This window comes from Onychomys torridus, chromosome 16, assembly GCF_903995425.1.
Source record: "Onychomys torridus chromosome 16, mOncTor1.1, whole genome shotgun sequence".
Taxonomy (NCBI): domain Eukaryota; kingdom Metazoa; phylum Chordata; class Mammalia; order Rodentia; family Cricetidae; genus Onychomys; species Onychomys torridus.
The window spans coordinates 18,183,685-18,210,575 of NC_050458.1; the positions used below are offsets into that span (position 1 = coordinate 18,183,685).

The 26,891-nt window shown below is 41.3% G+C and overlaps 1 protein-coding gene across 1 annotated transcript in view; it reads right to left on the reverse strand.

The window, feature by feature from the left end:
* Positions 1–5,669: 5,669 nt before the first annotated feature.
* Eif3h (eukaryotic translation initiation factor 3 subunit H) overlaps positions 5,670–26,891 on the reverse strand; it is a 94,033-nt gene continuing 72,811 nt past the window's right edge. The window contains exons 3-8 of the mRNA XM_036209111.1: positions 21,676–21,843; positions 20,098–20,197; positions 18,832–18,981; positions 11,268–11,388; positions 6,455–6,587; positions 5,670–5,926 (exon numbers count right to left, since the gene is read on the reverse strand). Of these exons, the coding sequence (XP_036065004.1) occupies positions 5,829–5,926; positions 6,455–6,587; positions 11,268–11,388; positions 18,832–18,981; positions 20,098–20,197; positions 21,676–21,843 (770 nt within the window). The 3' untranslated portion in view covers positions 5,670–5,828. The remainder of the gene's footprint in view (positions 5,927–6,454; positions 6,588–11,267; positions 11,389–18,831; positions 18,982–20,097; positions 20,198–21,675; positions 21,844–26,891) is intronic.

The window sequence follows — 26,891 nt, forward strand, 5'->3', positions numbered from 1 at the left end:
AAATTGCAGAGTAACTCCTAACTGTTCTCAGGCTATTGGAGGTGATAGATAACATGGTTTGCTTGACGTGGTCATTTTACTATATTCACAAATCATGCCAGTTTATGGATGCACAAACACATGTAATTTGTGCAAATACAAATTTTGTGTATGGGAGACCAGAGCCTATGCACATGTGCCCATGCCACTGGGCTGTCCTCAATCTTTCACTCTTTCTTTGCCTTCCTCCTTTGAGACCGTGTCTTACATCAACTGCCAATCAATGAGCCAGATGATGCTCCTGCCTCCACAACCCCACAGCACTGGGGTTATAGATGATACATGCACCACACCCACTCCTGCCCACTAAGCACCTCTCCAGCCCCTATGTATTTTTATGAAAAAAGGTATTTTAAGTTGCTCAAAGATATTGTAGCTCTCTCTGATATTTAAGCATTACCAATGATTATGGAGTTAATGTAAAATATACTTTAATTCCTTAGTGCTTAATATTCAATTTTCCATCAGATCAACATACTAGATTTCCCTGCTTCTCTGTTTTTAGGTAAATGAATGTTAGATCTTGAGCCTTTTGCACTTCAAGTCAAAGAAACCACAAATATTTATGAATGGCATTCATTGGTCTCCAAAAACATCTCAATGTAGTACTGAAACTGAGTTCTAGTCTGAAACTATTCCCAACACCACAACTGTGACAGCCTTATTTTCCTAAAGTTTTTCTCACAGTAATTCCTAAGTAAGAAACTACTGAAATCTTCTAAGCATGCAATCACATTTTACTGACTTACTGGAATCTAAACATAGGGTATGAAGATCACACCTCTAGAAAACACAGGGTCAATACTAGTAAGGTCACCACTCATCATTAAAAGAGCAGTAATGGCTCAGAGGTTAAGAGCACCGACTGCTCTTCCAGAGGTCCTGAGTTCAATTCCCAGCACCCACATGGTGGCTCACAACCATCTGCAATGAGATCTGGCACCCTCTTCTGTATACGTTATAAATTTAAAAAAAAAAAAAAAAAAAGAGCAGTAATTAAGGGCATGTCTGAGCTGACTGGCCTCCATTTTTCTTTGACACTTCAGGAGTGGTTGTCTAGTGGCAATAAAATTCCATGTCCAGGCAAATAGAATGCAAGGGAACAAACCAAGAACACCCACTGTCTTTTTCCCTCAAATGTCTTGAACAAGGCATCACCAAGGACAGAAAGGCCAACATGGAGAACACCCCACACCCGCCTCAACCCTTGCACTGAGGACTGAACCCAGGGCCTCCCACATGCTAGGCAAGTTATCTACATGTAAGCTGCATCCCCACCAGAACCCTATTTGAAGGTGGCACACGCCTTTAATCCCAGCACTCGGGAGGCAGAGGCAGGTGGATCTTTGTGAGTTCAAGGCCAGGCTGGTCTACAGAGCGAGATCCAGGAAAGGTGCAAAGCCACACAGAGAAACCCTGTCTCGAAAAACCAAAACAACAACAACAGAAAGAAATTTGGATATATAGTTAAAATTTACAAACCTGATTCCTAAACCAAACAAAGATGCAACAAAGAAAGAAAACTACAAACTGATCTCCCTCATGAACATTGATGCAAAAATACTCAATAACATTCTGGCAAACAGACTCCAAGAACACATCAAAACAATTATCCACCATGATCAAGTAGGCTTCATCCCAGGGATGCAAGGGTGGTTCAACATACGAAAGTCTGTCAATGTAATACACCATATAAACAAACTCAAGGAAAAAAACCACATGATCATCTCACTAGATGCAGAAAAGGCATTTGACAAAATCCAACACCCCTTTATGATAAAGGTCTTGGAGCGATCAGGAATACAGGGAACATACCTAAACATAATAAAGGAAATCTACAGCAAGCCAACAGCCAACATCAAATTAAATGGAGAGAAACTCAAAGCAATACCACTAAAGTCAGGAACAAGGCAAGACTGTCCCCTCTCCCCCTACTTATTCAATATAGTACTTGAAGTTCTAGCCAGAGCTATAAGACAACATAAAGAGATTAAGGGGATACAAATTGGAAAGGAAGAAATCAAGCTCTCCCTATTTGCAGATGACATGATAGTATACATGAGTGACCCCAAAAATTCAACCAAGGAACTGATACAGCTAATAAAAACCTTCAGCAACATTGCAGGATACAAGATCAACTCAAAAAAATCAGTAGCCCTTCTATATATAGTAGACAAACAGGCAGAGAAGGAAATCAGAGATACATCACCCTTTACAATAGCCACAAATGATATAAAATACCTTGGGGTTACTCTAACTAAGCATGTGAAGGACCTATATGACAAGAGCTTTAAGTCCCTGAAAAAAGAAATTGAAGAAGAAAGATGTCAGAAAATGGAAAGATCTCCCATGCTCATGGATAGGCAGGATTAACATAGTAAAAATGGCGATCTTACCAAAAGCAATCAATCTACAGATTCAACGCAATTCCCATCAAATTACCAACACAATTCTTCACAGATCTGGAAAGAATAATACTGAACTTCATATGGAAAAACAAAAAACCCAGGATAGCCAAAAGAATCCTGTACAATAAAACAACCTCTGGAGGCATCACAATCCCCGACCTCAAGCTCTACTATAGAGTTACTGTAATAAAAACATCTTGGTACTGGCATAAAAAACAACATGTGGACCAATGGAATCGAATTGAAGACCCTGACATTAAGCCGCACACCTATGAACATATAATTTTTGACAAAGAAGCCAAAAATGTACAATGGAAAAAAGAAAGCATCTTCAACAAATGGTGCTGGCATAACTGGATGTCAATGTGTAGAAGGCTGCAAATAGATCCATATCTGTCACCGTGCACAAAACTTAAATCCAAGTGGATCAAAGACCTCAACATAAGTCCAGCTACTCTGAACCTGATAGTAGAGAAAGTAGGAAGTACTTTTGAACACATTGGCACTGGAGATCACTTTCTAAATATAACACCTGTAGCACAGACACTGAGAGAAACAATCAATCAATCGGACCTGTCAAAACTGAGAAGCTTTTGTAGAGCAAAGGACATGGTCAACAAGACAAAGTGACAGCCTACAGAATGGGAAAAGGTCTTCACCAACCCCACATCTGACAGAGGGCTGATATCCAGAATATATAAAGAACTAAACAGAGAATTCTCCACAGAGGAAGTTCAAATGGCTGAAAGACATTTAAGGAATTGCTCAACATCCCTAATTATCCAGGAAATGCAAATCAAAATGACTCTGACATACCACCTTATACCTGTCAGAGTGGCTAAGATCAAAAACACAGAAGACAGCTTATGCTGGAGAGGATGTGGAGCAAGGGGAACTCTCCTCCACTGCTGGTGGGAATGCAAGCTGTACAGCCACTTTGGAAATCAATATGGCGCTTCCTTAGAAAATTGGGAATCCATCTCCCCCAAGACCCAGCTGTAGCACTCTTGGGCATACCCAAGGAATGCTCAATCATACCACAAGGGCATTTGCTCAGCTATGTTCATATCAGCATTGTTTGTAATAGCCAGAACCTGGAAACAACCTAGATGCCCTTCAACTGAAGAATGGATAAAGAAAATATGGTACATATACACAATGGAGTACTACTCAGCAGAGAAAAACAATGACATCATGAAGTTTGCAGGCAAATGGATGGATCTAGAAGAAATCATTCTGAGTGAGGTAACCCAGACTCAGAAGGACAAACACGGTATGTACTCTCTCATAGAAGGATACTAGATGTAAAACAAAGATGACTAGACTGCTACAATACTCCAGGGAGGCTACCTAGAAAACGGGACCCTAGGAAAGACCCAAGGATCACCCAATGACAGAGAAATGGATGAGATCTACATGAACAACCTGGACGACAGTGGGAGTAATGAAGGGCAAGATTTGAGGGTAAGAAAGCTTAGGGGAGCAGGAGATCCCAGCTGGATCAAGAACAGAAAGGGAGAATGAGGAATAACAGACCATGACAAATGAAGACCACATGAGAACAGGAATAGGCAGAGTGCTCGAGAGGTCCCCAGAAATCCACACTGATTTATCCTCTGTAGTCTTCTGGCAATGGTAGAGAGAAAGCCTGATCTCACCTAGTCTGGTGATCAGATGGCCAAACACCCTAAAAGTCATCTTGGAACTCTCATCCAATAACTGATGGAAGTGGATGCAGAGATCCTCAGCCAGGCCCCATGTGGAGCTCCAGGTGTCCAACTGTCGAGAAAGAGGAGGGACTGCAAGAGCGTGAATTGTTGAATCCAAGATTGCAAAAAGCACAGAGACAAATAGCCAAACGAATGGAAGCACATGAATTATGAAACAAAGGCTGTGGAGCCCCCAGCTGGATCAGGCCCTCTGGATAAGTGAGACAATTGAATAGCTTGATCTGTTTGGGAGGCACCCAGTCTGTGGGACCAGGACCTGTCCTTAGTGCATGAGCTGGCTGTTTGGAACCTTGGGCTTACACAGGGACACTTTGCTCAGCCTGGAAGGAGGGGACTGGACCTGCCTGTACTGAATCCACCAGGTTTAAATGAATCCCCAGGGGTGCCATGATCCTGGAGGACATGGGAATGGAGGGGAGGGGCTGAGAGGAAGGTAGGGGTGGGAGCGGGAGGGGGGAGGACAGGGGAACCCATGGCTGATGTATAAAATTTAAAACACATAATAATAAAGAAAAAAAATTAAAAAAACAAACAAACAAACAAATAAATAAAAAAATTATAAACCTCTTGGCCAGCAGGCCCATTTTTAGGAATTTATCCTAGGCAAATCATGACATACAAAATTAGTACTTGATTTGTCTCTAGGATGTTCAGGGTCCTAAGCTTTTAAAGGTAAAGCTCAACTGACAACGTCATACCCGGAACAGACTGTCTAGAATATCAACTCAGACAGACGACTGATCCTTTCATCTCTGGGTAATTCTGGGGTTATACAAATGTGGAACCTTCAATACTCTTCCAAATGTGTAGCCACTATACTCATGAGCTTCCTGTCTCCTGAGTACCGAGATAATTCACAGGTGAGTATCATCGTGCTCTGTGTATAAAATTATTCAAATATGTTTTTTCCAATGCACTACTACTCTAAGTTTTCTTCCTCCATGTATAATGCTCAGTGATAATACAACTTTGTGGTGTAGGAAGAGAAATATGAAGTCCTAAGCAAATATACAAAAGATGGGTTTCATTTTAATAGAAAATATGATCATCTCATAAATTACTTTTTAAAATTCCTTTCTCATTATGGAAACAGATGCTCACCACTTGAAGAAAAGGAGGACACCTGTGCAAGTACACAAAGTGCCCACAGACCTCCAGAGCAGGGGACAAAAAGGCCCAGTTGCCCAGAAAGGGCAGTGAAGTGTGTGTGTGTGTGTGTGTGTGTGTGTGTGTGTGTGTGTGAGAGAGAGAGAGAGAGAGAGAGAGAGAGAGAGAGAGAGAGAGATGAGATGAGATGAGATGAGATGAGATGAGATGAGATGAGATGAGATGAGATGAGATGGACAAACGGACAGCAGTGAATGCCACAGGAGCATACACTGAATGCGAACTGAGTGCCTGGAGTCTGAGAGTGTGAAGCTTCTAGTCAAGACTTCTTTCATCTTTTTTGGAAATAAAGACATCAACACAAAAGAAAACCAGAAGGCCAGTGCACAATCAACCAAGATTTTATTGCTGGCTAGAAAGACACTGAAGAGGTGGCACTGGAGAATCCCTCTCCACTTGCAGGACAGAAATACTGTTCCAAGAGTCCCTCTGGGGAAATCTCAGCAGTCTTCTACTCCCCTTCTTTTCTGCCAACTTCCTTTTCTTAGTTATTGTATTCCTGAAGAGCCTGGGCCATAAAGAGTTTGCCTAAGTTCTGGGCGGTGAACTCCTTGATGTTCTGGCAGTAAGTGTTAATCTGGCCTGCATATTTGAGAAAGGGAAATCATAATTAATGTTCAACAAACTGCAAAATGACCTAGAATGTTGAAAACAGAATCACTTGTAATTTGTTTTAAATCAAGAATTCAACAAAGAAAAAATAACCTAATGGTATTTTCCACAAGAGATAAAGAATGTCTTTTGCAAAGAATCTATCTTCCACTCTCAGTGGCCTAAACTATGATAAAACACACATTTCTTTCTAATAATCATCAGCCATAAGCCCTATCTATTAGCTGTCCGTCAACAGCTGACCATTCAGATCAGACCCACATTATGTTAAGACATCTGAGAAATAGCACAGGTTCTCCTCAGCAGGCAGGAGAAATAACACAAAAGGGTTACAAGTTCTTAGCCACAGAAACTGCAGGTGCTAGACACAAGTTCAATTTTTAACCATTTATAAGATACTAGTTTTTATGACTCACAATGCTGCTTGGGAATTTTTTTATTATATACTGATCCCTGAAGAAGACAAGAAGCCACATGTGTCCCCATGGCCAGTGATACCTGCAATGAGCAGCGAATCCATCCTGGCAGGGGCCTGGTGGGGCTTGAAGAGTTTGGAGAGGTCCTCCTCAGGAAGCGGGGGCTCCCCTCGACTCTGGCGCTGCATATTCTCCTGTTGGCGACGCTGCTGATACTAAAATCAAAGAGAAAATGATTTGATTATTTTTCTTAATCAAAAAAACAAAGACCTCACAAACACACACACACACACACACACACACACACACACACACACACACACACACACACACACACACAGAGCAAACCTGGCAGCTCTGAATTCCAAAGTTTCCATAAATGACAATACTTGGTAACTGACTTCTGTGAAGCAACAGGGCAGCAATAAAGACACATCATTTTTCATCAGCTCAGGTTTCACTGTGTGCTCTAGAAGTGTTCTACTACTGCTTCAGGACAGGCTGGGCAACAGAGGGCCTGGGGTCATGCTTCACCAGTGATGGGTCACACTTTGGATGAAGAGGCAGATGACTTATCTCAACATTAACAACGAAGTAACACACTACTCGCCTGACCCAAACTACTATCAACACTAAGAATACCATCATGGTAACTTTGATGACGTTGCTTCCACTGCTTTTCTTGTTACTCTATTGTTCTTAGTGCTCACCTGTGCCTTAGCTCATACCAGCTCACACAATACTTCCCAACATACAAACTGCTTGATGCCTGTCTGAAAAAGTGGCAGTGATACACTCAAAGACACTGACTAACTGCTGTGGATATCACTCTATGTAAATAAAGTTCTGATTGGCCAGTGGCCAGGCAGGAAGTATAAGGCGGGACAAGAGAGAAGAGAATTCTGGGAAGTAGAAGGCTGGGGAGAGACACCGCCAGCCGCTGCCAGGAGAAGCAACGTGTAAAGACACTGGTAAGCCACACGCCATGTGGCAAAGTATAGACTAACAGAAATGGGTTAATTTAAGATAGAAAAGGTAGATAACAAGCAGCCTGCCACAGCCATACAGTTTGTAAACAATATAAGTTTCTGTGTGCTTTCTTGGTTGGGTCTGAGCGACTGTGGGACTGGCGGGTAAGAGAGATTTGTCCTGACTGTGGGCCAGGCAGGAAAACTCTAACTACAAATGGCGCCCAATGTGTTGGCAAGAGTTTCCACCTAAAACCTGAGAAAAAAGATTCTAAGACTGAGCTAAAAACAGCTTCCTAGTTGTCTCTCTCAAGTTAGCGGCAGCCTGCCGGTTTGAGCTACTATGGCAGGTTCCTGGCGTGTGCGTCTGACCTGCAGTGTGGCGGGAATGAGGAGTCTACAAGCGGCACTTTACTCTGCTGGGTGGTGGATTTAGCCTTTGCTAGTATAAAAAAAGAAAAAAAGGTTTCTGGGCTATGCGCTGCTTTGATAGAACTGCTTCTGATAGTTGATGGTACACATGGCTCCAGACCCAGAGCTGGCGGTAAACTGTACCACCGCCATGTTGGGAATCTGAGGTGGGCGGAGCCAGCAGCCACAGCAGCGCTTCAGTCTTACAAAGATGGATATTACACTGAGAATCTGGTTTATATTGTCTTTGGGATTTTTAACTACAAAAAAAGATTTGATCATAGAAGCTGTTGAGTTAAACAAATATGTAAATTTTAAAGACACCTTGACTTCAAAATTTGGATATAAGGATATGTTGCTTTGGAAAAGAGTCTCTGCTTTTGTTTCCACAGAAAGCCAGAGGCTATGGATTTGTTCCAGATTAAGATACATCAGGTTTGATCAGCCAAGACCACCTGAAAGGTCTCCAATGACACCATGGCCCAGATGATCCAACATCCAGAATGGTTTCAAGGCAACTGGCTCAGAGGTTTACCCTAATGGACTACTCCATAAACCTAAAATTTTCTTTATGTCCCCATAAGATACAGCGCCCCCCTCCAGCAGGAAGTAGTAAGAGAAACTACGCCCACATTCCCAAAATTATCAAGCTGGCTTTGGAGATGGAATTGGCTAACTCCTTCTCTAAACCCAGACATATTGCTAAAATAAAAGGTTAAGAGATTCTTGTGTCCCAAATCAGAAGAGCCCTCTGGTGTGGGACAGAGAAAAACCATTATTTTTCTTTAAAGCAGTTTGATTATAAATGAGATATCTTTCTAAAGAAGAAAAGGGGATATGATACAGATATAATAGGATGAAAGGGTAGATTAAGGAACTTACTTCTAAAGAGCAACAACTTGTTTAAAATGTTTTACATTGGTATAGACTTTAGTCTATTGATACAAACTTAAAGTTAATTTTGTTATACTGTGTGTATATTTCTAATTGTGTTTAAGGTATTATGTTTGTATAGCTCATTTTAAATTGAAATGGATAATTAAAAATAGATTAATAATTAGTCATCTATGATAATCATACTCGTAGCCATGTTAGTTAAGTCTTCTAGATATACATAGACATATTTTAGATAGATAGGTAATCTTCAAGTACATCAAAGACCTACAGAATATGGCATTTAAAATACTTTTAAAATTTAGACTTTCTGGACAGTGAGACATGTCTGCTCCTGGCAGCACCGATTTACTTCAGAGAGGAGGATGGGCACTGAAGACACTTCATATGGAGTTTATCTTCACTTTGGCAAAAATAGCCATTTGGACAAGAAACTGTTCTTGCCTGGACTGCTTGATCGACTGGACATGCAAGACCCATAGAAAGGTGACCACTAAACTTTGCTTGACAAAATGGTCCTTCAGGTTCCTGCTTCACAGAGGAAACTGCCAGACATTCTACAGGACACTGAGAGAAGCCACCGAGAGACTCTAGCCCTGTGGGCTGAAGACAAATGCCCCAACTTTACAAAGGAACATTAGGTGACTGTCCAGGCTGCCAGCTGTCTCTGTCTACTCTTGCAAGACTCCTGAAAAATGCTTATATCCTTCTCTCGGTTCTCAGGTAATATTATATCCTTCTGAAGTCTTCGATGTGGTTGAAGACTAGATAGTTATAATTTCCTCAGTTATGATACAAGGTAAGTTAGATATAAAACTTTAGACTCACAAATATAAGATAGATAGGATATCTTCTTTAATATTGTAACTGTAATTCTTGTTTGATAATTGTTTTGTTATATGTAATTGTACTATGTAAAAGTTAAAACCTTCCTTAAAAAAAAAAAAGAAAAGGGGAAGTGCTGTGGATATCACTCTATGTAAATAAAGTTCTGATTGGCCAGTGGCCAGGCAGGAAGTATAAGGCGGGACAAGAGAGAAGAGAATTCTGGGAAGTAGAAGGCTGGGGAGAGACACCGCCTACCGCCGCCATGAGAAGCAACATGTAAAGACACTGGTAAGCCACAAGCCATGTGGCAAAGTATAGACTAACAGAAATGGGTTAATTTAAGATAGAAGAAGTAGATAACAAGAAGCCTGCCACGGCCATACAGTTTGTAAGCAATATAAGTTTCTGTATGCTTTCTTGGTTGGGTCTGAGCGACTGTGGGACTGGTGGGTGAGAGAGATTTGTCCTGACTGTGTGCCAGGCAGGAAAACTCTAACTACAACTAACAATAAATCATATGCCAATTATAATGAAAGAATGCTCTTAGGTGGCTTGTCACAGCAGCAAATTGTATGGTCAAGTAATGAGACACCACCCTGGGCTAATACATGCTTGAAGTCCTTGGATCCCTATGAAAACCAGCGCTAACAACTGTTCTAATAAAGCATAACTTCCTTTGCAAAGATCTCATCATACAGGATAAAGGATGCTGAGACAAACCTAAAAGGGATTCTGAACAGTGTCACTAAGCATAACATCAATGTTAGATTTCAATACTCTAAAACAATAAAAAGTACACATAAGACTGTTACTGAATTTGATACCCCATGTGAGTCCTTTCCCTACTGAAAGACACACAGGAAAAAGTAACTAACCCAGGTTCCCATCCTCTCTCCCACAATTCATCAGACACTATCTGCTACATGTTCAATTTAAAAGAACACTTTACAGATTTATATATGTCTTCTCCATTCAAATGCAGCAAAACCATGTATTTTAAATTCACTATATATGTGAACTGATGCTAAGATTTTTTTTTTTTAAATACAATACTCTCAGAACTACTTAGCTGTGCTTAACATAGTTTGTTTAACAACACTTAATATATAGTACATTTTAGCAGAGAGGTCATATTTTAAAAATACCATTTTCACAGATAAACATGCTGAAGTCAACTTATGTATGAATCAAGGGCTAAGAACATTTTAGAGCAATAAAAACAGTATTACAAGACACTATGAAAGCCATGTGGCCATCAGGTAACACGAATAAAGAAAAGGTTAAGTGCACAAAAGACTATGTATGTGCATGAGAATATTTGGGTAATCCTAGGGTTTTATCTGTACTATACTATCTATTCCACAGCAGTTGGTCTATTATTTCCTATCAAAATTGCTTGCTCTTAATCACAATTGCTCAGTTTTTAAATGAACTGAAGATTGCTAAGTATGCCGCAATGAGCCACTACCAAACCAATTACAGTTAGTGAAGAAATGAGCTGTGACACTGTGACTCTCTTCTGCCTCTGATTTTCTCAATAATGTATCACCTATTTGCATAACCTTGGCATTACACTCTGAGCCAAAATAGACCTGCACTCTGTAAGTCAGGTATTTTTAAGTACAAAGTGTAAACAAATAAGACTATTAATAAATAAATAAAATAAATAAAGACTATTCTTTTAAAATATGAGAGTCATTAGGTTACCAGCCAACGCTTTCCCAACCATTCTGAAGGAGACTCCTGAAGCATTTACGCCTAGAGATGGATGACTGCTGAATTCTCCATACCCACCTGATGTTTTTGCTGCTGCTGTTTACTGGTATTCCTCATGTACGTGTTGTATTTGATTATGTCCTGGCTCATTTCATCCACCCGGTCCATCAGCAACTGGAGATTCTTCCCCAAATGATTGCTGGAAAAGCAAAATAAACTGGCATGTCATTCTTCAGGCTATTGCTTCGCATGTGCTCTGAACAGTTCTGAGACGTTAACTGAACCTGCCTTTTGTTAAAGGAATGAGCCCATACTTAGGGAGATGCAAGGGTAGCCAACAGTGAGATCTTGTTACTAAGCTTCCTAGTCAAGCTCAAGCCACAAGCCCAGAAGTGTCTGCACCAGCTCTCTTTCTTCCTGTCAAAGCACAGGGTGAGGGCCAGAACTGTTCAGCATATCTAGTGAGACAACTATAATGGGCATCTGTAAAAAGCCAAGTTTAATTTAAATTCTCTACTCCTGCACTTTTTCCTTAAAACCTTTCCCTTATGCCCCTAGGACTTTAAATTAGCAGTCACCAGAAAAAACATGTAAACAATCAGAGCCCCTTAAACTGCAGTTCTTATCTAGCAGGTTCTAAGGTAATACCAGCATTTACTCTGCATAGCAGATGAAGCTATCTTTGTCTCTCGCCATTCCTAGAATTCTACTAGGTAGTCTTTTATACTCCCTTGTCTTTCAAGAAACTTCTAATGCAGTTCAGTTACTAACATCTTCTTATAAAGGGATGATAACAATTGACAGAATGACCACAATATACACCGTTGCTGCATGCAATCATCTGCTGCTTCAAGGAAGCCCGGACAACTGATAGACACACATATTCCAACAGCAGCTGGCTGACAACCAGTACTCCCGTTCACTAACTTCAAACAGACAGACATTTGCTGAAGTTTATTACATGACAGTCTCAGCCTTAGGAAACAGAGAGACATACACGATCTCCATCTTCACTGGACCTACAACTATGGAGAGCTTTAGATATATGTCAGAATATCTCTGAGGAGATTACAGGCTGAAAACAGAGGATTAGGAGTTAGCTATGCCAAAAAAAATGTTCCAGAGAAAAGATAAGTACAAGTGATGAAGGCCTGAGACAGGCAAGAAATAGGCATTTTAAAATCCATTTGATTTAAAAACAAAAACCACCCAAGGAGCCCAGGGGCAACAAACCTCCCTTCTAACACAGTCACGTGGTTTGTATGCATGAATCTTCTCAGCTAAAATTTGAAAGAGCACCCTGGCCAACTAAAGACTAACCTGCTTCCTTTAAAATAGTTAGCATGATGAAATTATGTCTAGTTTAAAAACACTGAAAGTGAGGCAGGTATGATGGTGGTACATGCCTTTAATCCCAGCACGTGGGAGGCAGAGGTAGGGGATCTCTGAGAGTATAGAGATCTCTGTAGCCAGCTAGGTCTACAGAGCGAGTTCCATGACAGCCAGGGCTACACAGAGAAATCATGTCTTGAAAAAACCAAAACAAAATCAGAGCCACAAATAGAGATGTGCCACTCCAGGGGAAAATGCCCTTAGCCTGACCAAGCACAGCAGCAGTGAGCATGCAGCAAAGTAAGCAGAATTGCCGCCTTTACACATACGGTATCACAGAGGAGCAGGGTACTAGTGGCTCAGTTTCCTGGTTTGAGCAGACAACTGGCTAAGGAAGAAACAGGCTCGCGCGCGCTCTCGCGCGCTCTCTCTCTCTCTCTCTCTCTCTCTCTCTCTCTCTTTCTTTTTTAAGATTTATTTATTTATTATTATTATGTATACAGTGCTCTGCCTGCACACATCCCTGCAGGCCAGAAGAGGGCACCAGATCTCATTACAGATGGTTGTGAACCACCATGTGGTTGCTGGGAATTGAACTCAGGACCTTTGGAAAAGCAGCCAATGCTCTTAACCACGGAGCCTTATCTCCAGCCCCTGGGTTCTTTCTTAAATGGTATTATAATAGAATGAAGAGTGTGTGTGTGTGTGTGTGTGTGTGTGTGTGTGTGTGTGTGTGTAAATCTACTTTTTAATCCCAGTCAAGCAGTTCTTAGACAACCTTGACTCAGTAACCCCACCTGCCTAATCTCTTTCTATCTTCTCCCCCTCCTCTCCTCTCCTCCCTCCCCCTTTCCTCCACACAGGGTATCATGGAGCCCAAGCTGGCCTCATACTTGCTGTCACTGAGGCTAACCTTGAACAACCTCCCCCATCTTCCTGCCTCTATCTCCCTAGTGCTGGCACTTTAGGCATGTACCACCACAACTGGCTTCAAGTGTTCCTTTAATACTAATACTTAATTCACATTTACAGTATTCCATTGAAATGTTTGAACCACTTTTTAACTGGAAAAGTATGCCTTCTCTGAGAATTTGGGTATTTGTTGTTGTTTTCTAGTTTCTTCTTAATAGTTTGATTTTAATCCACCCAGACTCAAGTGTTTGGGCATATGGTGCAAGATGAGGAACAAGGGTGATTTTTTCTCCCTAGTAGCTAACCAAATGTCCAGAACCACTGATTAGTCACATTGCTTCCCAAATAACTTAGAATTCATTTACCAATACTGCATCTCACACTCCTTCTTTCAACACGTACTGAGGCCATACTTTCACTGCCAGTCACTCCCTTAGACAATAAGGCTTTATCTGTAAGATATGACTGCACTTAACACACAGCACCGAGAAGAAAGTAGAGAGATAAGCATGTAACCATGGTTAAGTGCTGCAACAGATGCACAGCAGATGCTTATAAAAGATGGTTGGGTGGAATAAAGTGAGACCCTCCCAGATGATCTGACAACTGAATTTGGGGTTTTTGAAAAGGAGATGGTGGCAGGCAGCAGGCAAGGAGAGTGGAAAGACATACTATAGATACTGAGCAAGAGCAGCATGGTGGGATGCCAGTGTGAAGAAGGAGATGCATGTAAGGAGCAATGAATAGCTCCCCAGACCAGAATACACTCAGAACGGGGGATGTGAGCTCTACGACAGTGCAGAGGCAGGCGGAGTCACACTACAGAGACCCCTGGGCGAGTACTCTGACAGTGCAGAGGCAGGCGGAGTCACACTACAGAGACCCCTGGGCGAGTACTCTGACAGTGCAGAGGCAGGCGGAGTCACACTACAGAGACCCCTGGGCGAGTACTCTGACAGTGCAGAGGCAGGCGGAGTCACACTACAGACCTTTTGCAGTCTTGGCTCTAGTCTAAAGACAATGTGACCCAGCAAAGACTTAGAAGGAACAATATGAGCAATCTGTCTGCATTTAGCAAGATATCAGATACCTATTTTGAAAGAGGAAAAGGTTAAAAGTAGGATGTTAAAAATAAGAACAAACTAAAACAAATGAGAAAAAAGTAGGAAGTTTTAAGATCAAAATAAATCAAGGAAAAATAATGAAGTTTTGGCTTAAAGTAGCAAAAGTTCATGGAATTAAGATGGACTCACCTCTCAATGTATGTGGGGGGAAAGACAGATCCAGACTACCACTGACACTGGGGAGGGGGGATGAGCAAGAGAGTTGTCTGTGAGTGAAAGTAACCCTTGATACGTTAATGGATCGCGAAGGAAGAGTCCATGAATCAGCCAACAGTACTCAGTGCCAAGGGACGGCATCCAGGGACACATGACAAGCAAGGTTTTAAAACTCTGGTGAGAGCTCTGTTTTCCTTGCTGTGAAGATACACCATGACCACGGCAACTCCTACAAAGAAAACATTTAACTAGGGTGGCTCACTCAGTTTCAGAGGCTCAGTCCATTATCACCATGATGGGGAGCATGGTTGGTATGTAGGCAGATGTGGTGGTGGCTGAAAATCCTACATCTTGCAGGCAACAGGAAGTCAACTGCGACACTGGGCAGTATCCTGAGTAGAGAAAACCTCAAAGCCCGCCCCCACTGTGACACAGTCCCTCCAACACGGCCACAGCCACTCCAACAAAACCACGCCTCCTAATAGTGCCCCTCCCTTGAGCTTATGTGGACCAACTACATTCAAACCACCACAAGCTCCAACAACACACAATGGATGAAACATTGTAATGTGGGGATATCGGGAAATGAGGAGATAAAGACAGTGACAGCCAGGCGGTGGTAGCGCACGCCTGTAATCCCAGCACTCGGGAGGCAGAGGCAGGTGGATCTCTCTGTGAGTTCGAGGCCAGCCTGGGCTACAGAGCTAGTCCAGGACAGGCTCCAAAGCTACAGAGAAACCCTGTCTCGAAAAACCAGACAGTGACAGAAAACCCTATCAAGGAAGGGGTGGAAAGGGAGAGTGACAGCATCCAGTCAAGGTTATTCTCTCCACAACTGGAAAAGCCTGGCAGTGACTGTAAACTAGGAATGACATAAAATGAGAATCTAGGCCGGAGATGGATACTTGGAGTCCCTCAACTCAAGTGAGGTCATAAAGTTGGGGCAGACAGTTGCCTGTGGGTCAAGCATTTTAACAGTGAAGGAACAGAACTCTGTCAATATTAAGAAATACCATTCCCGTGACAGGTTTTAAGCAAGCGCAGGGGACAGGAGAGGAACACACCCCCTCTCTCTCACAGCAGGGAGATGACACAGGGAGCAGGAGAGGTACTGCTGCATGCAGAAAAGCTGCTACCATCTGTAGGGACTTTCGGTCTCAGAGGCCGGCTACACTTATTTTAAGCAATGTAATTTAGCAACGAAAGTTACAACAGGCCTTTCTGGGCTGAAGAGGTACTCACTGGTTAGGAGTATGTGCTCTTCTTGAACAGGACTCAAGTTCAGTTCTCAGCACCAGGGTAGGATGGTGCATAATCACCTGTGTCTCAAGTTCCAGGGGCATCTGACAACTCTGGCCCCCATGAGCACTTGAACTTGTACACACACACACACACACACACACACACACACACACACACACTCACTCTCTCTCTCCTCTCCCCTCCCCTCTCTCTCTCTTTCTCTCTCTCTCTCACATGACAATAACGAGGAGGAGGAAGAAGAACCACCCTCACAAATTCCTAAATCTTCCTTTGCACTAATGTCTTTCAACAGTTAAACCATGTTAAGAAGTATAGTATATGCAATTATAGTAAAAAAAAGACTGATATAACTACAGATAGGATCTTTTGCAAGCTCCTGAGACATGTATACCATAACAGTGGTCTTCAGAAACACAGCCAGTTAGAAACACTCAAAAAGACACACGGTGTATAGGCAATAGCAATTAACAATTCACACCGATTCCAGATACCATTCACAGAAAATAGGTCCCATCACCAGGAGCAATTTTCTGAGGCAATCTTTTCAGTATTGGTTTAGCCAGTGTACAGAAACAGGGAGTCCTGTGAGGAGCTTCTATAATACAGCTCTGTCTCTTATTGCCAAGGAAACAAAGAACTGAAAATAGACAGCTTAAACAGATGTGAACCAAGACAGTGTGAAGTCGGCTCTCACCACAGCATCAGTTCATGCTTATTATCCTTAATATAGGACACTCACCCCCAGTTTACTGTCTAAAAGCTCAAGGCCTGTGCTCTACAAATATTAGAACTAACAAAGACTGATTTAGAATGCCCATCTAGTAAAATGTAAAGGACTAAGACTCCAAACAGAAGGAACTGTACATTTCAGGCATGTGTGAAAAAACGAACTAACTGTAAATAAAAGAATTGATACCGACATATGGGTCATGGATGAGAAAATAAACCTAGTATCTAAAGAAGGAACTGTGTAACAAAAGCTTCCAATCAGGTTTCTTTAAAAATAAAATAAAATAAAATAAAATAAAATAAAATAAAATAAAATAGGCACATATCCAAGTATCACCATGTTATACTACTGTCAGAAAATGAGGATGTACAAAATGTACTTTCTAGTATTTTAAGGCAGAGTTATCACTTGGCTCTACATATCAGTTCACAGGACAGGCTTTATTTCCCACCCCCTACCCCCCCCACCCAGAGCACTAATTTACCCTTTAAACAATTTCCCAGGGAAAGAAGAGCCCTCCCTTTCAAAGTCACAACAATACAAAGGATGAAAACCATAATAAAATAGTACTTGGAGATTTCTGGTGATGGAGCAAACTAGGATAATATTCTCGGCTACTACAACTGCGGCTGGAACAAACAAATTACAGACGGGCTTACTGGTGACCTGCCAGCTGCACAAAGGCTGTGCTGTTTTGTATGCTCAATGTAGAAAGCCAGGGGAGAGGGGAAGAGGTGAGTTGTACAGCTGTATACTAATAGATCAAATTGTAACCTCACATGCTTTTAAAAATGGTCCTTAGCATGATTCTTTAAACACAAGTGTACCAAGTACCTCTGTAAAACAACAGAAAAATTTGATCTTCCCAGACAAACCTAGACTGTTCTAAAAATAGCTTTGCAACTGAACAGTACACTCTTTGGTTCCTTGAAAGCTGGCTGTATCAGTTAGCATCCTGGTTACCATCACTCTCCATCTTGTTGCCCTTCAAGGCCTTTATAGTGGCCATTGTGATGGATTAATGTGATGGAGGATGTTACCTGAATTACAGTGTTATGCATGCAGAACACAGAGAACTGGTGTCCAGTCCTTTGTTCCTCTCATAATTACAAAGATTTTCATTTCTCTTACAAGTTCCTATTGAATGCCAACAGCAAATCCGATAAATAATTGAAGTTCTGCTCCAGACTGATTGGTTACAAAAATACACCTGAGTCAGGTATGGTGGCATACATCTATAAGCCCAGCGCCTAGGAGTCTGAGGCAGAAGACTTCACTTAGGTGCCGAGGGGAAACTTGCAGTGACTGTCTACTCTGTCTTCATTTTACATTCTGAGTCTACTGAGGCCTCCTTCACAGGGGAGAATCACTAGAGTCTAAAGGGCATTTCAAGAGAAGCTGTTTGTGAATTTACTGACACTTCCACTAAGAGTCGCTCAACAACAGTCACTTGCCCAGCACGTGGGAGGTCCTGCACTAAAAAAAAAATCAAAAACAAAAAACAAGCAAGACTTTGGGGCACTGGGAGATAAACAGTAATTTCAGAAAGACAACAATATGTTCCGGGACATCTCAATCAATACTACAGCAAAATAAAAATGTCTTCCTGTCAATTCGACAGCTAAAACAGTTCCATTAGAGAACATTGCAAATAGCAAAAGCCAGGGTCAGGATCAGAAATGCTAATTTCGGTCACATACTCTACTAGCTGAATGTTTATTACTTAGGAAGTCTCACCGGAACAAGGGCAACCGACGTAAGATGAAGCACCTTCCTCTGCTCCTGAGCATCATTAAAGACTCGGAGAGCAGTCTAAGTCTCTTGGGATCCGGTATGGTAAACAGTATCAAACTAAATGTCAGCAACCCCTCCCCATCAGAGTCCAAATGATAGCGTAAAAAGAAGGCAGCCCAGGGCTCCTACATCAGTGATCACCGAAGGTTTTCACAGGGGTCTGAATGGGGCCACCCAAAACTACACACTGTTACATGTGTCTTAGTAACCTCCAAGTGTTTTCCAGCAATTTTCCCTTGTTTCACAAGGAAAGTCTACGCAAAAGAACCGTTTGCAAAACTGATTTTTTAAAAAGCTGGGTGGGGGACTTTCCTTAGGAAGGGTCACTTACCTGCTAGCCAGACTGAGCAATTCATGTTTATCTGCTACGGCTGACTTCTTCTCAAGCTCCCACATTAGGACATTGATCAGATGTGAATTTTTAATTACAATCGGCACTTCTTCAAACATGTGCTCAAAGGTGATGCTTGCCTTTTTCAATCTGTGAAGCATGTTAAAAATACTTGAGGCTAGTGGTCAGACCTGAATGCTAAATTGAGTATTTCTTACATTTTACCTAATTACAAGCATTCTCCACAGTCTTTAATTCATTCGTTCTTTTAAAGGCTTTGGGGTGGAAAGTGATTGCTAAACCTAAGTCCAGTGACTTAAGTAACTTTGAAAATGATTTGAATCTGAGCTATAAGCCCTAAATTAGGTCCTCAGCAAAGAAACTACTCATCGGCTGTAATCAGGATTTCTTACATTTCAGTAACACAGATATGTCACTGTGAGTTGTGATACAATCTACGCGTAAGGCACTAGAAGAGGGCCATGCTCTCTAACCTCAGAAAGGTTTGCGTCAAGAGTCACAGGAGACTCCACACCAAGTTCAGAACACAGCCGGAACACTGCTTCTCTGAGGTTAGCTGCAAGTCCACATTCACAACTGGTCAGGAGTCAGCTTTTCTTTGAAAAATCTACACATCTGATTTTTTTTTTTTTTTTTAGGAGCCAATTGGAAAACTGGAGATGAACTGTCCAGCAAGAGGTTTCATAAGAAGTATTAAAAAAAACAAAACAAAACAAAAAAAACCCTCACAATAACAGAAGAATTCTAAAAATTTTTTAAAGGTATATATTCCCATGCCACAAAGTCAAATCACAGAACAGGTAATTTGATGTTTACCTGTCATCCCTTAAATTCCAATAAGCCCCTTTTTTCTTCTGAATCCTTGAAATGTTTAGGTCTCTTGCACATCGTCGTGAAGGAGGCCATGTGGTGCAGCAGCGGGCTACAGCTTGCTTACACTCTGATGGTGGCTAACCACTCTTCTCACCCCTTTATTCTACCTCGTATAAAACGCTTCAAATACTGAGGCGAATTAATTCCCACTAGCTGAATTCACCAAGTAAGACTGCAGGTGAGACTCTCCACACAGAACAGTACACACGGAGAGAGGGAATCAGGTGGTACTAGCACAATGCAGGGGCTTTTTCATCCACACGGCAACAGCGTTACCACAGCCCGACCAAGGACTCAATACATGTGGCAAACTGAACTCCTAAAGAAACACGCCGTCCTTTCCCACACTCCTCACAGGCCTGGAACACTTACGCTTCGGGAGAAAAGTCCTTCTCTTTACAAACTTCCATCAGTTTAGGAGTCAGTCTGTATGCCTTCAGTGAGAGAGACCCTTGGGCAGTTTTTATGGGATCTCAAAAAGAAAAAGAGAAAGATATCACTGAGAAGTTTGTCACTACTAATGCTCATATAGTACTAATTCTGGGCACACTGTTACTAATCACACAAGCTTTGAAATATGAAGACCAAAATAAACAATCAGGACATCATTTGAAGCTGATTAAAACCAGAATGGCTTCCTCCTTAAAACAAAAACTAAGAGTCAAGATCTAGGTAGGATATCTTCAAACCCACCCTCAACTAGAACCAGTAAACTTGTTGAGAATTAAATAGATGATACGTTCTATAGATCTTGCATAAATAAGAGAAAAGTATCCATGAATATTAAACACAGAAAATCTCTGTGTACACTTCTAGAGCCCTTCAATAAATTGAAAACAAATAGCCCTGGGAACAAAGCGCATCACCCCAGTGAGTGCTGTTCACAGTTCTTCGTTAAAGCAGGCTGTAAAAACAAAGCCACGACGTCAAAGCACTATCCCAAAGTGTCGCTTCAGTTTTAGAGAAACAAGTTCTGTCAAAACTGACTGCTTAAACACTCCACAAGGAAGGGAGCTTAGCACTTGCTGCATGATAACGGCTCTGGAGTGCCAACGCTTGCCTGAAACCTGTGTTAGCATTCATGTTGTCTGAAATTCAACACAGTGAAACTTTTAGCAATAGGTGATAAAATGAAAACCAAAATAGATTGAAGCAAGTGGGAAATTCATCAAGGTCTGATGATGCAATGTTTCCAGCCAATATAAGTGCACTTTAACAACTTGTTCTCTCTGTAATCCAATTGCTAACACACTGAAACAATTTCAGGGCAGCTCCTAAGATTGATCGTATTCATTAGTATTTTTTCTGACAGATACTCAGGACGTTACATTTACTTCTCAGCTGGAAACTATATGCAAGTCTGCCAGATATGGCAAACTGTGAGTGTTTGGGAAGGGGGAGGCTATAAAGCTGTTAAATTGCCTACGGTTCTGATATAGCACAGAACATCTGGTCTGGAGAGCTTGAGGAAACACCATTAAATAGGCCGAAAAGAAAAAAATCTTTGTGCTAAGAAACAGTCCAGGTTTTGTACGCTGCTGTCAGAGGTAAAGAGAAAAAGAAAAGGAAAAGGAAAACTTGGCACGCTGTCTTATGATTGGTCAGTCACGTACAGAACCAGACACGCCAGCAATCGGGGTTTGTTAGACATCTGGTCTCATTCCACCAGCCCCTGCAAGGAGGGAGGGAGGGAGGGAGAAGAGGGAAAAAAATGAAGCAGCTACTCCAGCATTCCAAAACGTACACATCAGGGCTCTGATAGCAAGAAAAATAAACAGAAAGAAGGAAACCCTGTCTAGACGTAGCTGCTGCTGAGGCTGCTGCAGAACGGGGCTGATATTTACTTGAGAAGGCCTGCCAAGGCTGCTCCAAGAGGCAGAAAGACAGAAAGTAAAAATAGTAGTAATAATATCAAGGGAGGAAAAGAATAATAAAGAGCCTCGTACTAACCGTAAATGAGAACGACCGATTCTTCAATGGCGTGCTGGTAACTGAATTGAGAATCCAGAAGCGCCCGGGTAACAAACGAGCCGTAGTATGTGGACTGATACCAGCCCACATGAAGGTGATCAATGTTTACATGGCGAAGGCTGCGCATCATCTCCATCTGATACTGGACTACATGATGTAGCAGAGGGCAATTAGAAAAAAGAAAAAACAAAAAGCACAAGCATTTAATGATGCCACTAACATTAAAAACAAGCCTTTTTTCATTTACACATAAAAAGAACAAAGTCCTTTTTTATTTAACAAATCACATTTTGTACAAAAGGCATTAGAAACACAAAGTTCATGTCTTGTTCTAAAATATTCATTATAGTCCATATTTCTCTTTTCTAAAACTCTAAAAATAATAGATGCATAAGAAAAGGTATACAATTATTAGACTGTAATAATTTCATCTGGATTAATGGTGAGACCAGTTATTGTCTCTTTTACATGCAGCTTTTGGAACCAAGAACTAAATCCATCAAGAAAACTAAGGGGAAACAATTACCACACTACTTGCATATGAACCAGACAGAGGATTTAGCTGCTTCAACATAAGAATTCATTTTTGCCTTCATCTAGTGCCCCCTACTGTATATACTTATCTTTAAAAAGGCATTCTCTTTCTTCTCTTTGCATTCATTTATGTTAATGGAAGATTTTTTTTTATTAGACTGGCTATATTTTAATAACCATGTATACAACAAAAAGGTCTGATGACTTTTCCTTTGGCTGAATTAATGACTATAGTATATATATATAATTCATTTAAAGTAGTATTACTAGAAAAAGAGATATAAATTCATTAAGTAATGAAAGATATTAAAAAGCAATATAGAGCTGGAGAAATGGCTCTAAGGTTAAGAGACCTGAGTTCAGGTTTCTTTAGTTCCTCAGCATCCACATCAGAGCAACTGTGTTTACCTCCACCTCTAGGAAGGATTAGATACCCTCTTGGCTCTACGGGTGCATATACACACACAAACATGCACACACATATAAATAAAAATAAGTCTTTAAAAATAAACACACAGCCTAAAAATGCACAACAAATATAAAACAAAGGGGAAAGTTTATAGTTAACACACTATCCAAGCTATTTCTATAATAAAGAATGAATGCATGGCTGCAGAGAGGAGCCATAACTGCTTAACTTTAACCTGACAACTTTATTTTCAAAACCTCATCAAATTATACCAAAAACTGTATTACCACTATTCCTATGGTTTCAAAAGCAAACAAGACCCAGATCACAATGTTTTTCAACATCTATTATTATATAATTATAGAAATTATGTCAAGGAGTAGAAGATCATCGAAAACTCTTCACCTACTTAAAAACTGTCTACAGAAAAGACCCAAACAGAATGCTCCTATCACACTATTTGGAAGGACCAAATTTCATTTCCCCAGTAAATTTGCAAGAGGTGGATACTGTACTGCTGTAAGGATACAATGTATCCACACGAATATAAACAATTCTTTTCAAAGTGAGTTCATTCATCCATTATCCTCTGGTTTATTCTTTTGTTCTTTATTTTTTTAAGGGTATGATAAAAAAATAAAGCTGAAAACATGGCTCAGCAGTTTAGAGAACTTGTTACTCCTACAGAGGACCTGTGTACAGTTCCCAGGACCCACATGGTGGTTTACAACCACCAAAATTCTAGTTCCATGGATCTGATGCCCTCTTCTACCTGTGGGCACCAGACATGCAGGTGGTGCATATACATACATACACTCAAAACATCCATCTATACCAAAAATAATAAGTAAAGGGTGTGGCAAAGAGGGTGATACTAACATGCTAGACACTTTTATAAAACCCATGTTACATTCTAAACTACAGTTAAAAACCCCACAACCAGGCTGGAGCGCCTTCCTAGAACATGGAAGGTCCTCAGTTCAATACCTACTCAATTAATCTAAAAAGTAAATTAGCAAAGCCACAACTCAATCAATAATCTTCTACCAAGTACTTCTGTCTTAGTACCATCTCTTTCTGTGATGTAAGAGACAACCAACCCACTATCCCACTCCTTTTAGCAAACTTAACAGATTCTCCCTCAACAACCCAAATCATTCCTTTGGCCTCTAGCTATGATACTCTTAAGTTAATGTAAACTTATTTGACGAATGTTAATCAAATTTAACTTACAAATAAACAACTTAATACTATCAGTAAAATGAGAGCTAAAATGAAATTTGCTAGATTGTTTTAAAACGAAAGTGAAGAGATGGAGGATTTATCAAATAACTGACAGAACAAATAACATTAAAAAACAAACAAACAAACAAACAAACAAACAAACAAAAAAACACCAGTACTTGAAAAACCTGTCTCAGTGAGTGGCTGAGCTTCAGTGTAAGAGAGTTAGCATTAGCATCTACCACACATCTGCTAGTGAGTAGCTGAGCCTTGGTGCCATCTACCAACTTGGAACAGTAGTTCCCTGTGGGGATCTTGCTGTCTCTGATCTTTAGTTTTTTTCATTTCTAAAGACATCTGAGAACTTATCCCAGTCAAAATGCTAGAGCTCCACATTGTTCATTGGATATGCTAATTATAAACAACGACTTGACTATTAGCTAAAGCAAGCATACATTATGACTTAAATCAAAATGCATTTTTTGGGGGAAAAATAGTCCATAAGCCTGCCAAGACTCCTCTCAAATAGCTTGGTTAAAATGGATTTTACAAAAGCATTTTCAGAATACCTCAGAGTTTAAAAAAGATTCCAAGATCAGTACCAAAACTCTAATGTCCAGCTCCTTGCCCCAACCCCCACAAAAAAGGACCTCCAATGAGGCCAAGAAAGAGGAAACCCTTCTCTACACTAGATGAGTCAGCCTGCAGGGAACAGTGTTGCTCTTCTCCACCACAGAGAATGACTAAGATTCTGGAAGGTCACACATACTCCTTCACAATTCACCTAACTACCTTAAATGAGGATAAAAAGGAAGAAGGGGCTAAGAGCAAAGACAAATGAAGGAACAAACTGCTTTTAGAAATTCCAAAGTGGGCCCGATACGGTGGTGCATGCCTGCAGTCCCAACACAGAGAAGCAGGACAAGAGGATCGATCAACTGCTATGTGTTGAAGGCCATCCTGATCTCCAGGCAACCTGGAGACCTGCACAGAAACCCCAAAACTGTGAGAACAAACAAAACATCCCAGTGTACTAGAATTTCACACTATATAACAAAATCTGTGCTTGGCCCATTCTGCATAAAGTGTTAGTTCATTATCTGTCCTGATTTCGCTCATGATTCAATTTTAAGAATTCAGAATTCTTTTTTAAAAATAATTTTATTTTTATTTTTACATGTATTGGAGTTTTGCTTGCATGAATAGCTGTGTGAGGGTATCCCGTAGAACTGGAGTTACAGTTTTAAGCCACCATGTGGGTGATGGGAATTGATCCCGGGTCCTCCGGAAGAGCAGTCGGTGCTCTTAACTGCTGAGCCATCTCTCCAGCCCCCAGAACACAGAATTCTTAAATCACATGTTGTAATGCCACCACTCAAGGGGATGAGCAAGAGGATCCCATCTCCAGTTTGAGGCCAACCTGGGCTACAAAGGGAGCCCCCATCACAAAACAAGTCACAAAGTAAACACATGCATTGCCATTTTAAAAGGTCTGTGGCAGTGTAATGGAAAGACTAAAGATTAGTCTCCACACGTGAGGTAGCTCTATCGTGAAGCTGAGGTATGCTGATATATTGTGTACCTAATAAAATTTACCTGAAGATCAGAGGGACAAAGGAACAAGCCAGCTCTAGGACTCAGTCTGAATGACCTCAGCAGACAGGCCTCTAGCCAAAAGAGCTTCCTCAGCCAAAAAGGCTTCTAGTTCCTGTCTCCTCATGTCTTATACACCCTTCTGCTCCCAGCCATTAAAGGTGGGTGCGCATTCCAAGTATTGGGATTAAAGGTGTGTGCCACCACAGCCTGGCTCTGTTTCTCTCCTACACTGAGTCAATCTCATGTAGTCCAGGGTGGCTTCGAACTCAGAGATCCATATGGATCTCTGCCTCCTGAGTGCTAGAATTAAAAGGTGTGTGGCACTACTGTCTGGCCTCTATATTTAATCTAGTGGCTTTTTCTGTTCTGTGATCTTCAGGCAAATTTTATTAGGGTACACAATTTATCACCACACCGAGGCAGAGGCCCAATCCAAAGCATGTGCTGTCTGAGAGAGGTCACTTGGATTCAACTTAGAAAATGGTGTTTTTACCATGTGTAAGCTAAGGAACCAGGCCGAGCTTACAAACAGCCATGTGAACCCAGTATAACTGCAGACATTTAAGGACTGTCCTTGTTCTCATGTTGACAGAGACATGTGGTCCTTATCTCCCTACTTAGTTTTTCTTTCTCCCACCCAAATTTTCAAAAAGCTTGCTACTAAAACTAAGTGGAAGTAAACCGTAGATAGCACCACTAACTTCTCAAGGCCAAAGCAACACTCCCAGCAGTCACCATCAGTCAACTCCATTAGGATGACACAGTAGCTGGAAATCAATCATGAAGTGGTGATATGACCACCATTACAGTAAGTCTTACACTGTTACTAACAAGAATGGCTGTTCTGGATTTTGATTGCTAGGTTAACACCACTGCTTTAGTGGCTGTGCTGGGCCATCAGCAGTGGGCAGATGAAGTGAGCACAGAATCCACTGAGCTATAACCACAGATAAACAGAGGAGCCTCAGGGTAAGTGGATGAGGCCAAGTTAGAGCCCACAGCTCCAGGAAACATGACTGAATTCTACCTTACATCTAGCCATTCCTATGTAGAGAGTGGCTCACAGCAGAAGGAAGAAAGCCAGGTCCAAAGGAAACAAAAGGAGAGGGAAAGGGGCCTCAATAAACAACCCTAACTCGCCACTACTGCACTAATGCAGACCAGTGAGACAATAAGCTGCCAACTTCTCAAGGCTGGCCCAAGGCCAGACACTTGCATCTTGGGTGAAAATTTTTCTACCGAATAGAAGCAGTGGAAACAGTCATCCAATGGGATTCATTTCTGAATTAATGGCTCAGGGTTCCTGGGAATTTTCCAAGGGAAAATCCATCGGAAGAGGGACTACTTTTAAATTGATGATAATGTTCAACAGAGGGGCTTAGAATTTCATTACAAGAAGTCTGGGGAAGAACCTTTAAAATACCTCCTAGCT